The sequence below is a fragment of the Carassius gibelio genome, chromosome A19, assembly GCF_023724105.1.
Source record: "Carassius gibelio isolate Cgi1373 ecotype wild population from Czech Republic chromosome A19, carGib1.2-hapl.c, whole genome shotgun sequence".
NCBI lineage: Eukaryota > Metazoa > Chordata > Actinopteri > Cypriniformes > Cyprinidae > Carassius > Carassius gibelio.
In genome coordinates this window covers 15,623,303-15,636,843 of record NC_068389.1, presented here as the reverse complement: position 1 = coordinate 15,636,843, position 13,541 = coordinate 15,623,303, and the positions used below count along the sequence as shown (strand labels likewise).

The 13,541-nt window shown below is 36.8% G+C and overlaps 1 protein-coding gene across 1 annotated transcript in view; it reads left to right on the top strand.

The window, feature by feature from the left end:
- The window catches only part of LOC127935247 (adhesion G protein-coupled receptor B2), a 271,317-nt gene that overhangs the window by 143,896 nt on the left and 113,880 nt on the right, over positions 1-13,541 (top strand). Inside the window, exons 5-8 of the mRNA XM_052532945.1 lie at positions 8,454-8,618; positions 9,242-9,406; positions 11,131-11,232; positions 12,885-12,991. Of these exons, the coding sequence (XP_052388905.1) occupies positions 8,454-8,618; positions 9,242-9,406; positions 11,131-11,232; positions 12,885-12,991 (539 nt within the window). The remainder of the gene's footprint in view (positions 1-8,453; positions 8,619-9,241; positions 9,407-11,130; positions 11,233-12,884; positions 12,992-13,541) is intronic.

The following is a 13,541-nucleotide window of genomic DNA, read 5'->3' as shown; positions in this document are numbered from 1 at the left end:
TTTCATTTAAATTAGTTTACTTTTAGTTTGTTTTTAGCCAGTTTAATGTATCCTTTGTTCTTGCCAATCATGTGGTTTCTTAGTTAAGGGTGTAATTCTGTTCAGATGTGCTTCGTTAATAAACTTTGTTTGCTTTGTGTACTTAAGTTCCTATTGTTTCAGTTCATTTTGACGGGTCTTATCAGTGTTTTGGTTGTTTAGTTTGCCTGCCTTGTTTGGATGTTCTTCTGTGTGGATTATTAGACTTCTTTTTTGTATGCTTTGATCAACTAGTTGTGGCTTTTTGTATGTCCCAAATTTAGTATGTTCTAAAACAATCACTTATGAGGTCCAGTTTCAGTTAGAATGTTGTATTAGAAGGCAGCTGCCTGTGTAATCAGTTCAATACATTTTGGAACAGAGCCGGAATCAAAATGGTTACTAGAGTCATACCAGAAAGTTCAAGATCTCCACACGACTTCTATAAAAAGACTTTAAGAATAAATCTAGGGAATACTTATTTTTTGCAGTTACTCAACATAAAACGAAATAGATCACACATCTCTTTTATTGATAGTCAAAGAATCTTTCAGGGGCACAACCTCATTGAAATCCTCTAGGCAGGAACACAATCAGTTGGACATGTTTCATGATCAAACGGTGCATTTAACCTATTTTACACATGCCTTGATCTTTTGCACTTTGGTGGTGCTTCTTACAGGATAAGTGATGTCTCATTCATGTTGTTTATATATATTTTTTCATTTCCTTCTCTGCAATCAACAGTTGATCTGAAAGCTTCATCCATTTTGGCATTTGACGTTTAGGCCTGGTCTGTTGGTGGCATTCCTGGTTTTATCCTTCAGCTGGGCGAGGTTTCGTCTCTGTGTGCCCCTCTGTACTGTTTTTGGCTACTAAAGGACCCTTCAGCCCATCATCCCTTCATCTTCCCTCATGCCCATTGGTGGTTTCGTTGCAGTGCATGGGCTGTGGGAGGAGTGGTCTTCATGGAGCCTATGTTCAGTCAAATGTGGCCGTGGCACTCGGACCCGGAGCAGGATCTGTGTGCTCCCCCAGCATGGAAGCAATGGCTGTGGAGGGCCCGAGGTGCAAACCAAACTCTGCAATATAGCTGTGTGCCCTGGTTAGTAAATCTCCATTTCCACATCTGCCAGTATTGTCTCTCTTTTCTCTTACTCAGCCCCACAGTATGTTCTTCCTTTACGCCTTCATCACATTGGGTCTCATTCACTAATAATTGCATAGGTGTTTAGTTAATTGTTATTATTATCTTTATCATTATCATTATTATTAATATTACTGAATAATATATGTACAGGTGCATCTCAATAAATTAGTATGTCATGGAAAAATTCATTTATTTCAGTAATTCAACTCAAACTGTGGAACTTGTGTATTCAATAAATTAAATGCACACAATGTCTGAAGTAGTTTAAGTCTTTGGTTCTTTTAATTGTGATGATTTTGGCTCACATTTAACAAAATCCCACCAGTTCACTATCACAACAAATTAGAACACATCATAAGACCAATAAAAAAAATAAAAAAAATAGTGAATTGTTGGCCTTCTGGAAAGTATGTTCATTTACTGTGCATGTACACAACACGTGGTAGGGGCTCCTTTTGCTTTAATTACTGCCTCAATTCGGCATGGCATGGAGGTGATCAGTTTGTGGCACTGCTGAGGTGTTATGGAAGCCCAGGTCTCTTTCACAGTGGCCTTGCTGGCCAGTCAAGCACACCAACACCATGGTAATTTAACCAACTTTTTGCAGTGTGGGCAGGTGCCAAATTCTGCTGGAAAATGAACTCAGCATCTTCAAAAACCTGGTGAGGAGGAGGAAGCATGAAGTTTTCCAAAATGTATTGGTAAACTGGTGGAGTGACTTCAAAAAACACAATGGACCAACACCAGCAGATGACACTGCACCCCAAATCATCACAGACTGTGGAAACTTAACACTGGATTTCAAGCAACTTGGGCTGTGAGCTTCTCCACCCTTCTTCCAGACTCTAGGACCTTGGTTTCCAAATTAAATACAAAACTTGCTCTCATCTGAAAAGAGGACTTTAGACCACTGGGGAACAGTCCATCCTTAGCCCAGGTAAGACGTCTCTGAAGTTGTCTGTGATTCAGGAGTGGCTTAATAAGAGGAATACAACAACTGTAGCCAAATTCCTTGACACGTCTGTGAGTGGTGGCTCTTGATGCCTTGACCCCAGCCTCAGTCCATTCCTTGTGAAGTTCACTCACATTCTTGAATTTATTTTCTTGACAATCCTCATAAGACTGCGCTTCTCTCTGTTAGTTGTGCATCTTTTTTCTTCCACACTTTTTCCTTCTACTCAACTTCTTGTTAACATGCTTGGATACAGCACTCTGTGAATAGCTTCTTTGTCAATCAATGTTTGTGGCTTACCTTCCTTGTGAAGGGTCTCACTAGCCGTGTTTCCACTTTCGAGCTAAGACCGGGCGTGCTAGTGCGTGCCAGGGCCAGTCGCGTTTCCACTGTCACTTCCGGGGCTTGATCGTGCCTCGCCGGGGCTTCCTCGGGGCCAACGGCCAGGGTTTATTGGCCCGACGAAAACCTTGGGCCAAAGCGGGCTAGCTGGGGCTAGAGGAGGGGTTATGAACAAAGGCGGAGTTTCTCCGCGTCTAGAGAGCGTCAGCGCGGCTCATTTCAGAAAGATAACAGCTTTAACACCAGCATTAAAGACGTTTTAAAATAAGTTAAGCTCAAAACTCACTCTTAGTTAGCAGCAAGTGTTTGAAATAACTTTATCCGATGTGGATTATAATCACTAAACAAGGCAGAAATATTTATAAGCAATGTAAAAGACTTTGCACGCTAAACATTAACATTACCATAGTAAATATGGTAAATATGACCGCTTGGATAAATCAGACGTCAGCTTCTTATTCTCTATTACAATTGTGTATTTATTAAGTAACATTTTATCTGTCGTCTCGTTTCGTGAGTTTAGCTCCACATTGCATATCATCAAAATATAATAATGATTTTTGTTTGGGAGCTTTTATAAAAATAGAGAGTCTGCGCTGAGGATCATTTCAGAAAGATAACAGCTTTAACACCAGCATTAAACACTTTTTTAAATAAGTCGAGCTCAAAACTTTCTTTCAGTCAGCAGCGAGTGTTTGAAATAACTTGATCCAATGTGGATTAGAATCACCATACAAGGCAGAAATATTTATAAGCGATGAAAAAGATATGCACGCTAAACATATAGAAGGTAAACATGGTAAATATGACCGCTTGAAGAAATCAGACGTCAACTCCTTATTCTCTATCACAATCGTGTATTTATTAAGTAACTTATATTATCTGTCACAAGCCTCGTCTCGAGAGTTTAGCTCCACGTTGCCTATCATAAAATAATATAGCCTAATAATGTTTTTTGTTCGGGAGCTTTTATAAAAATAGAGATATTATCATTCATTCGAAATATGACGGCTACTGTGGCTAATAAACAGAAACCGACTCGAATGAATAAGCAGGCTATTTTCATGAACGTTAAAAATAAATAAATAAAATAGAAATAAGTGCATTTATGTGTGATTAATTTTGAGTCCTGATAAATTAAATCAATATGATCAATGTATCATGTATTCTATAGTTAAAACATTGATGCTTTTGAATTTGAATATATAAAAAAGCATGCAAACAAACTGCCGCTTTTATCATGTTCGTTTTGTGTTTACGCTAGTTCCAGTGACTTATTTCTTAGTTTTCTTATAACTACTCTTTGATGGTGAAATTTTGAGGTTGCATGACGTTGTTCTGAGAGGCGTGTAAAGGGCGTGTTTTAGTGACGTGCAGCGGTGCTTCAAGCTCCACTGTGGAAACCCTGCGCTATTCTGGCCTCGTGCTACTGGCCCGGGGCTATGAGCCCCGCCCGGCCCGCTTTAAGCCCTGGCTCGCACTGGCCCGACAGTGGAAATGCGGCTAATGATTGTCTTCTGGACAACTGTCAGATCAGTAGTCTTCCCCATGATTGTGTAGCCTAGTGAACCAAACTGAGAGACCATTTTGAACGCTCAGGAAACCTTTGCAGGTGTTTTGAGTTGATAAGCTGATTGGCATGTCACCATATTCTAATTTGTTGAGATCGTGAATTGGTGGGTTTTTGTTAAATCATCAAAATTAAAAGAACGAAAGACTTTAACTATTTTAGTCTGTGTGCATTGAATTGATTAAATACACGAGTTTCACAATTTGAGTTGAATTACTGAAATAAATGAACTTTTCCACAACATTCTAATATAATGAGATGCACCTGTAGTTTGAGAAACATTTATCCTAAATTTAGAGTAAGTTTTAGCTGTGAACTTACAAAAATTACAAAGAAGTTTGCACAATCTTAGAGCAAACTAGAATGAATAAATATTCAAATGTTAAAATTTATTTATTTATTTCATTCAATATATTTCTATGCACAAAATTGTGCATCTGTACAGTTGGCGAATGAGACCCAGTGTGTTCTGTCTTTTGGACTCTTCTTCCCTTTTGAACTTCAGTTTTCTTTACCCTTCTTCCATGTTGTATGTCGTCTCCAGCCTTGTCTCTCTATTCACATGTCTTCTTCTGTCTGACCTTTCCCTTTCCTTCCTGTGTGCCATCCTGCTTGTTTCCCGTCAGTCTCTCTCTCATCCCTCCTGTTCAGTCTCATTCTGAAGGCCATGCTTGAGCTCTGTGTTGTCTGCGCTCTCTTTCTGAAGCCATGCCTCATAGTTTCCTCTGGATTTCAATCATTCATTTTGCAGGTCTCAAGAATTTTTTTTTTTTTCTTTTTTTAGCTGAAGTGCTACTCAAATGGGGTTTGGCACGAGTTAAGAAAATCGGAATCGCAGATGAACTAATCAAATGTGTCCACACCTGCTAGGGGTCCTTGTTTCTTCTACAGTGCTGGTCTGGTCTCTGCCAACAGTATCCATCTCCAAAATTTGTTATTACCCCACTGCGATGAGCAATACATCATTTGTCTGTTACATTTCATTTCATTTTCAGTTTGAACAGTTGGTCTTACCTGGAGTTGAAAACTTCCGTTAGGCTGACAGTCGAAGGGTTAAGGGTGACAGCCAATCACTGTGATTGTCCTTTATTTGATGAGGCACAAATGAACAGCTGGGCTAGTCCGGCCGAGCGGCTTTTGACTGACAGTGATTACAACCTGTCAGAGAGCAGATCTTCCACCTGTCCTCACCTACCGAGATGCGACCAAGTGTAAAAACATCTCACCCTCCTCATATTCAAATTGCATTCATGAGTGGCTACTGACGTGTAATCTGCTGATATAATTGAACACAGGATAAGGCACAGGACTAAGCGTAATGGTTCACAGTAAAGGAGTGTTAGCTGTGTGAATCTAAATGGAGATGTTGTAAACATTGGAGTGTTTACTCCCAAATTACTCCAGGGCTATTTGAGAATATGATTACATTGATGGTATGCATAGCCATAATCAAAGTGTGAGCAATATCAGTTCCAACATAGTCACTGGATCATAACTGTAAGTTACTCAGAATTTTTTTTTTTTTTTTTTATTATATATTGTTTGGTCCAGTAGGTTTGTAAGTGGAAAGTAGTGTTATTTTGAAGTAACATATGGTTATTGTCCTCATAATAAATTGTCTTTCATTAAATACTAATGTGAATATTTGCTTACAAAAAAGGTATAAAAATGCACTCTGTAAAAAAATTCTACAAAATAACACTTTATTTTAGGGTTTCTTAACTAGTTGCTTATTATCATGCATATTACTAGAATATTAGCCATTTGTTAGTACTAACTGTTAGCACTTCTAAAGGTATGTTTAGGTTTACCATTCTTCCAAATACTGTTTGTTTTTCTCATCCTCACCTCAAACAAAATAGATGGAAAAATGTATATTAAAACATTTTCTGTTCCTTAAAAAAAAAAAAAAAAAAAAAAAATTATTACACTACACTGCATCAGCAGCTTATCTAAAATCTATCAAACTTGCTGAACATGTCAGAGTTAGCTAATGAAACATTGCTGAAACAACCATTTGATTTACTGCAGTCATATGAGCTCATCAGTTTATGTACAGTAATTCAGCTAAAATAGATTTAAGAGAAATTAAGGCCCAGAATTCCTAGCTACAGTCTTGAACACTCAGATGCATCTGTTTGTTTGTGTGTATGTATGTATTGCAAGTGAGGAATACTCAAAGTATCCATCTGATGTGTTGAAGTCAGTGTTATTACTTTAATTATGTAGTTGATTTCTCTCTCCCTCTCCCTTTATGTTCTTTTAAAGTAAAGTGAGATGCCATAAATGCTCAACTGTGTTTGTCGGGTTTCAGCTGCAGCTGCTGTCTCTCCTGGCAACCACATGTGCTGGATCTCTCTCCTCATTGGCTTCTGATTTTATGAGCAATGATAAGTCCAATACTCTCATGGAGGCGCAGACAGACAGGCCACATTTATCCTTGTTTATTGAGTTTGGGAGGCTTTAGAATAAGGTTATTATTTATCAAGTTCTTGCTTTGAGACACTGATCCTCCATGATCACAGACAGAGAATACAGATGCATCTGGTTTTGTGATGCATCATTCTGCCAAAATTTAATGAGGTATTTATTTATATTTTTTTGTATGCTTTTCCATTTTGTTTTTCTATTATATATATATTAAATATTGTATTATTATTATTTTTTTTTACAAATATTTACACAGAATGTATATATATAGTGCACACTAGAAAGTATTCATAATATAAACATAAAGCTGTAAGATCAATGACATAATTTGATGGATGAAGTTTAAATATAATTCTTTCTTTAGAACATGCGGAGTATGTGTCCACCGAGGCATGTAGGCCTTCTGAAGTTTTGCAAAGGATCTAGAGATACGAGAAGTGAAACATTCACAAGATTTTAAGAATTTTTTTTTTAAATCCATGAACGCTGCAGAAAATCATAAATGCTTCAACAAAATTATTCATAAGCAATGGGCTTTGGATTAGCGACATGGGCTTATGAAAGGGCTTCATAAGCAGCATTCACCCTACATATTATTTTTTCACATTGAACTTCACCAGAAAACTTGAATCTCATTATTCAAGTAAGAAATAGTCACTGCACATTGATCCCTTGTTTCATCCATTATGCAAAAGATCTCATATTGCTTTTTGTTGTAGTTGACGGACAGAGAGAAGACCGATATGACCGCAGGCAGAACTTCTTCTGCTGTGTTTGCATACACTGTATTGATGTCCATAGTTAATCTAATATAAAATGAATGTGAAATACATAATGTGCTTGCTGTCTTTTATACATGGAAAAACAATGAATAGTAATCACTTTTCTTTTTTTCTTTTTTTAAGATTCTACCTTTAATTAATTTTTCATTTATATTTCCTGTGAGAAATTAAAGGCTGAAACATCTGGAATATGCATCAGTCTAACAAAAAACTTTAGTTTTTAACTTTAAAAACTTGAACTTCCTGTGTTTTTAAGTTTGTCACAGTAGGCCATCTATCTCTCTTTAATTAATAATAATAATAAAAAAAAAATATATATATATATATATATATATATATATATATATATATATATATATATATATATATATATATATATATATATATATATATATATTTTTTTTTTTTTTTTTTTTTTTTTTTTTTTTTTTTATTATTATTATTATTTTTTCCGTCTTTTCTTTGCACCGGTCTTCTCTGAAACCCATTAGACTACAATTTTCATGAAAATGAATATGTTACTTGGAGCTCCTTTAATGTGCAGGTCAATGTTTATTCTAATAGAAAGAGTGGCAATTCAGTGTTCAATGAAGAAGAGGTGATCCTAAAAAGCATTTTTCAAAATATTATTAAAAATACAATTGTGTAACCAGGGTTTAAATAGCAGGTGAAAATAAATTAGTAAAATTAAATTTATGATGTGATTTCTTTCATCTATGATAGACATTTTAGTGTATTTAGTTTTATTTATTTTATAACGTTAAAACTAAACAATGAAAATCAAGAAAGAAAAAAATAATAATAAAGTTTTATCTTATTGTTTTTTTTTTTCATGGGAATGTTTTTATTCTGATTGTATTGCTTATAATGAGGGGGGAAAACATGAAGTTTGAAAAATGTAAAATATTTTACATCTGCTTAATCACTAATCAGTATTCACTCAGTTTGTTGAAGTGATCTCTCAGGTTTGTATCAGGGTAAGTAAAAACCTTTTTAACCAAATTCCAAACTCACATGCTACAGACAAACACAGACCCCTTGCTGTACCCCGTCTCTCTGTCCGTACCTTCGACCGCCTGTTTCCTGTTGGTTTCTTTCCCTCACTTCTATGTCCTTCTCTTTCCTTTCCCTCCTCCGCTTCTGTACTGTTTTATTCTGTTCTCACCTCCGCTTCTCTCTCTCTGCGTCTCCCTGTGGTTGTGTTTGTAGTGGACGGGCAGTGGTTGGATTGGGCTGCCTGGTCTCAGTGCTCTGTTTCCTGTGGCTCCGGCACTCAGCAGAGGCAGCGGCGTTGCAGTGTGTCAGTTCATGGCTGGGCAGAGTGTAAGGGGCCGCATGCAGAAACTCGTGAGTGCACCAACCCATCTTGTGGGGGTAAGTTTCTCTCTAGTGGGCTTACAGTCTTAAACTGACAGGTAGATTAAGTGCACAGCTGTTTTTTTTTTTTTCTTCCATGGTCTAATTAATTGCAGCAAATGCACTGAATTGTCTATGGTACCAAACTGCAGAGACTTACTGGTCTGTGCTGCTCATCTTGTTCCACAGATATGCTGCTGTGTCAGCATATGGCAGTAAGCACCCCTGATAATAATTAATAAGTGCAATTTAGCTTCATGCAGGTGCTTTATGAACACATTCACACTGCAGCTCAATATGGTTGTCACTTCACTTTTGAGTGCTTTTTTTCATGTTTTAAACAACAGTTAGTGCCTGTCCTCAAATATGATTGGCTGAACAGTCAACAGAATCATTGATATGCTATTGCAGTTTATATAATTTTTGTTAAACTTTTAGTAATTTTGTTGTGTTTTTCAGTATTTTTATTTTATTTTTAGTTATCTATAAATAACCCTGGTTTCAACAGTGCTGATAAACTGTTCAACAGCTCTGGGATTCTAGTGTTCATGTCCAGAGTATCAAAACTGCATTGTGTGGATGGTCAACAATTCTTCCCTGTAATTGTATCTCTTTTTCTGATTTTTCTTTCTCATGTGTAGACGGAGGTAACTGGGGTGCTTGGAATCACTGGAGCTTGTGCTCCAAAACCTGTGACTCTGGTTGGCAGCGGCGGTTCCGTATGTGTGAAGGCACAGGAATCCAGGGTTACCCTTGTGAAGGCTCTGGAGAGGAAGTGCGCTCCTGCAATGACAAGAAATGCCCAGGTGTGTGTTTTATGATCAAAGCTTCTCTTCTCTTCTCTTCTCTTCTCTTCTCTTCTCTTCTCTTCTCTTCTCTTCTCTTCTCTTCTCTTCTCTTCTCTTCTCTTCTCTTCTCTTCTCTTCTCTTCTTCTTTTTTTGATTTCCTATACAATTCAATTCACTCTCAGAGCCAATTATAAGTCTGACTCAAACATTTGTGAAGTTTTATGACAGTTTTCATGAAGGGAAAATTTGTTGTTCCATGATTTAAACACACACACACACACACACACACGTTTGTTTTTGTGAAAAGTGGGGACATCCCATAGGCGTAATGGTTTTTATAATGTAGAAACTGTATATTCTATCGCCCTTCACCAACCCTACACCTAACCCTAACCCTCACAGGAAAATTTGTGCATTTTTACTTTCTCAAAAAAACTCATTCTGTATGATTTATAAGCGTTTTGAAAAATGGGGACATGGGACATATATATATACACTTTTGAGAAGCTTAATGTGGTCTTGCTAAATAAAAATATTAATGTCTTATATAAATAAATAAAATAAAACAAAATAGCTCACTGAACATGAAGTGTGGTCTTCTGAGGTTGATAATCAACATATGAAGCGTTCACTGAATGCTTAAAAAAACATGACTTTCAGACCTTAATTTGTACTCTATTTGTAAAAAGTGCCCTTTGCTTTTATCTCGCTCCCTTTGTCCCATTTCAATCAGTGTATTTGGCCTCTCTCATTTTCTTTTTATTCTTCTATATTTAACATGCTCCCTTCTCCTTTGTTTCCATTTCTTCTCTCTTTCAATTGAGACGGGTCATTCTTGACAGAAGGGAATTGTTCAAAGTGCTGCTATGTGTGATTTGTCAGCATGTCAAGCAGCACAGCAAACAGCAGATTTTAATAAGCATGCCCTTGACTGGAGCTTCGGGAGGCTATAGATTAAATAAATGTCAGACATTGCCACTGAACTTTTATCGGGCACAGGGCTTTGATGGTGCCAGAAACTTGAAGACAAAAATCTGTCCGATAGCTTTGTCGGGGTGTATTATGTTTAGATGAAAAAGGTAGGACTCTCTTCTCCCTCTCTCTCAGCTTTCAACCCAGTCCCCTTCTGTATCTCACCCCTGAGTTGTTCTCTGTTCAGAAGAAGCTTTTAAATGAAAGTTGGAGAGAGATGTGTGTTGTTCAAGTCACTGATCTTTACGGAGTCTGCTTTGTGCGCCGCAAAAACTCATTTTCTTAATCAGTATTTCTTTGTCCTTGTTTCATTAAAAAAATCTTGAGACGTAAACCTAATTAAATTTACAAATAAAACAAGACAAACTTTTTGCCAATGGGTAAGAAAAATAAACTTAATTGAAGATAATCAAGCAAGACTTACAATTGTTTACATTTTTTGGTTTTGAGGTAAAATCGATCCTTTTTAAAGATTTTTTTTGCTGACAAAAATACATAAAACCTGAAAATGAATGTTTACACAAAGGTAATTAATTAAGTTTTTTTTTTTTTTTTTTTTTTTTTTTTTATTATTGGCATGCGTAACGGTATAGATTGTACATATTTTTTACTGGAAAGCAATATTTATTTATTTATTTATTTCGTGCCTATGCATGTGAGGGCAATCAGTCGATCCTATATAAGCTTTATATTTAATGCCAGTTTAGACATGTTTCCTAGTCTTTTTTTTTCTGCTTAATCTACATTTTTTGATTCATACTGTGTGCAGCACCTCATGAAATATGTAAGGATGAGTACCAAGTAGACCTGACATGGAAGAGAGCCTCAGCTGGAGAGACGGTATACAACAAGTGTCCATCAAATGCCACTGGTATGTCATTTCACACATTCTCCACATCCAGTCACCACTTGAGTCATTTTAGAAATATGAAATATTAAAATGATAATTCACCTGAAGATGGCTTGCCCTCATGTTATTCCGACCCAAGAATTTTCTTTCCATGGAACAGAATGTTAAATATTATGATTTCATAGTTTATTTGGCTGTTATGGTCCAAAACAACTAAATTAAACCCACAGATAATGGCAATTTATTGTCAATTTATTTCTTCTTCTTGATCTAATTGCTGGTTTAGTCTCTATCTAGGCCAGCAATCGAAAGTTTACAGGTTCTATGTGAAGAACAGTCCATGACCATTGTGCCCTAAAGCCAAAACCCAGCTTGCTCAAGGATGACCGTTCTTCTAAAAAGTTTATTGTACATTGTTCTAGATGAAAATGCCAGCTGCCATACCATGTGACAAATAAGTAGTAAATTAAAGCCACTCAAGCAATGATAGTGATCTGAGCATGACTAGCTTCAGAGTGTACGCCACCGCCTAGATTCACATAAACATGTAAAACTACCATCTAATGTTGTTTTGGCCATAGCCAAAGACACCATATCTCATGCAGCTTCTGATACATTCGTTTCTTCTCTCACGGTGACATGCAGCTTTATTAACAGATTTTACGTTTGGTTAAACTACATTGTAAAACTCCATCAATGGTGCAGTCGGTGCAGCTTCCAAAATCTACAGTGCACAACAGGCTCAAAATAAGTTGGTATCCACAAAGTTAATCAGCATTCAGTTCTTAAGTCCATTGAGATGAATTAGTGGTGTATGAGAGGGAACTTAATGAGAAAGTTTACAGCCCAATACATGCCGCCACAGAAAGTTAATATCCTGTAAAAATGATATCAAGTCAGAATTTGGTGGATTAAAACGTCAGATGTGGCTGCAGACCCAACACAAATCACATTCTTTCTTTGAGAGACTGTCATTTTGTACAACATGGCATTCATGTTTTCTGAATGAGATATATTGAGCATTTTGCACTCTTCAGATTGGCTCAAGAGTTTCTAACCCTTCCCATCACAGTGAGAGTGTTTTTTTGGGGGTTATTTGTGCTTTCTGAGTATAGCGTGCAATAATTCTCAGATACTAGTGGATGAAAACACCCAAGGCTAATAAGTTCTTACCTAATAAGAACAGAAAGAATGATGTCTTTGAAGTGGGAGCACAAAGCAGAGTGTTGAATGGGGTCAACGGTGAGCTGTAATCTATATAAACTCCACATCCCGAGCAGAACGGACTGTCATGCTCACTAACACCCAAAAGAAGAACCAATTCCTGCAGAGAGCGTTTTGCTTGGCTACATTTAAACGTCTGCCTGCGTCTCCTGTGTGATTTTTAGGCCCATTTTTATCCTAGGGAGGATATCAGGGTTGAGGCCTCAGTCGAGTCTTGTTGCCGGTGATCTGAATGATGCAAGTAGCAGAAATTTTAAGCAAAACTGAGTTTACGACTGTGTAAAATGACATACTCAAAACGGACATTATCCCAGAAATTATAGAATGCTGTATCCCAGTGGTCTTTTTTTATGAAGCGTGTGAACATCTCAGTACGTGTCTGCCAAACATGTTGTTATTGCTTGTGCCCAACAGTGATAAGATCTGATTTTTCTTTCCTCTCCCTGCAGGATCTGCTAGTCGTCGTTGTTTGCTGGACGCTAATGGAGTTGCTTACTGGGGTCCTCCGAGCTTCGCCAGATGTGTCTCACTCGAATATAGATATTTACATTTATCTGTGAGTACATGGATGAGGATGACGTGCTGTGATATCACAACATGGGGAGGATTTAGATTATGAATATTATTTTGTTTATGCACGTTATTTAACTATCTTTTACTTTTGATTCTTCTCAAAATCAGGTCTGTCTTCGAGTATTGCCATCTTCTCATACATAGTATGAGCATAGTATGAGCAAATATCAGAGTTTTCAGAGTGTTTTGAATTTATTTATTTATTTTTATTAAATAATTTATTTTTAAATGAATATATAATTTATATATGTATTTTTTTTATGTATGTATGTATTTATTTATTAATTTACTGAGGATACATGGATATTTCTATCGGACTATTGGACTATTGTCAGACCATGGCGCATTTGTTTGCGTTTTGTTTGGTGGTTTCACTAGAGTGGATAACAAGTAGGGGTGTAACGGTTCACAAAATTCACGGTTCGGTTCGATACGATACACTGATGTCACGGTTCGGTTCGGTTCGGTTCGGTTCGATACGTTTTAGATACAGCAAAATGTAAAAACATCTCAACTTTTCAGAATGCCGCAAG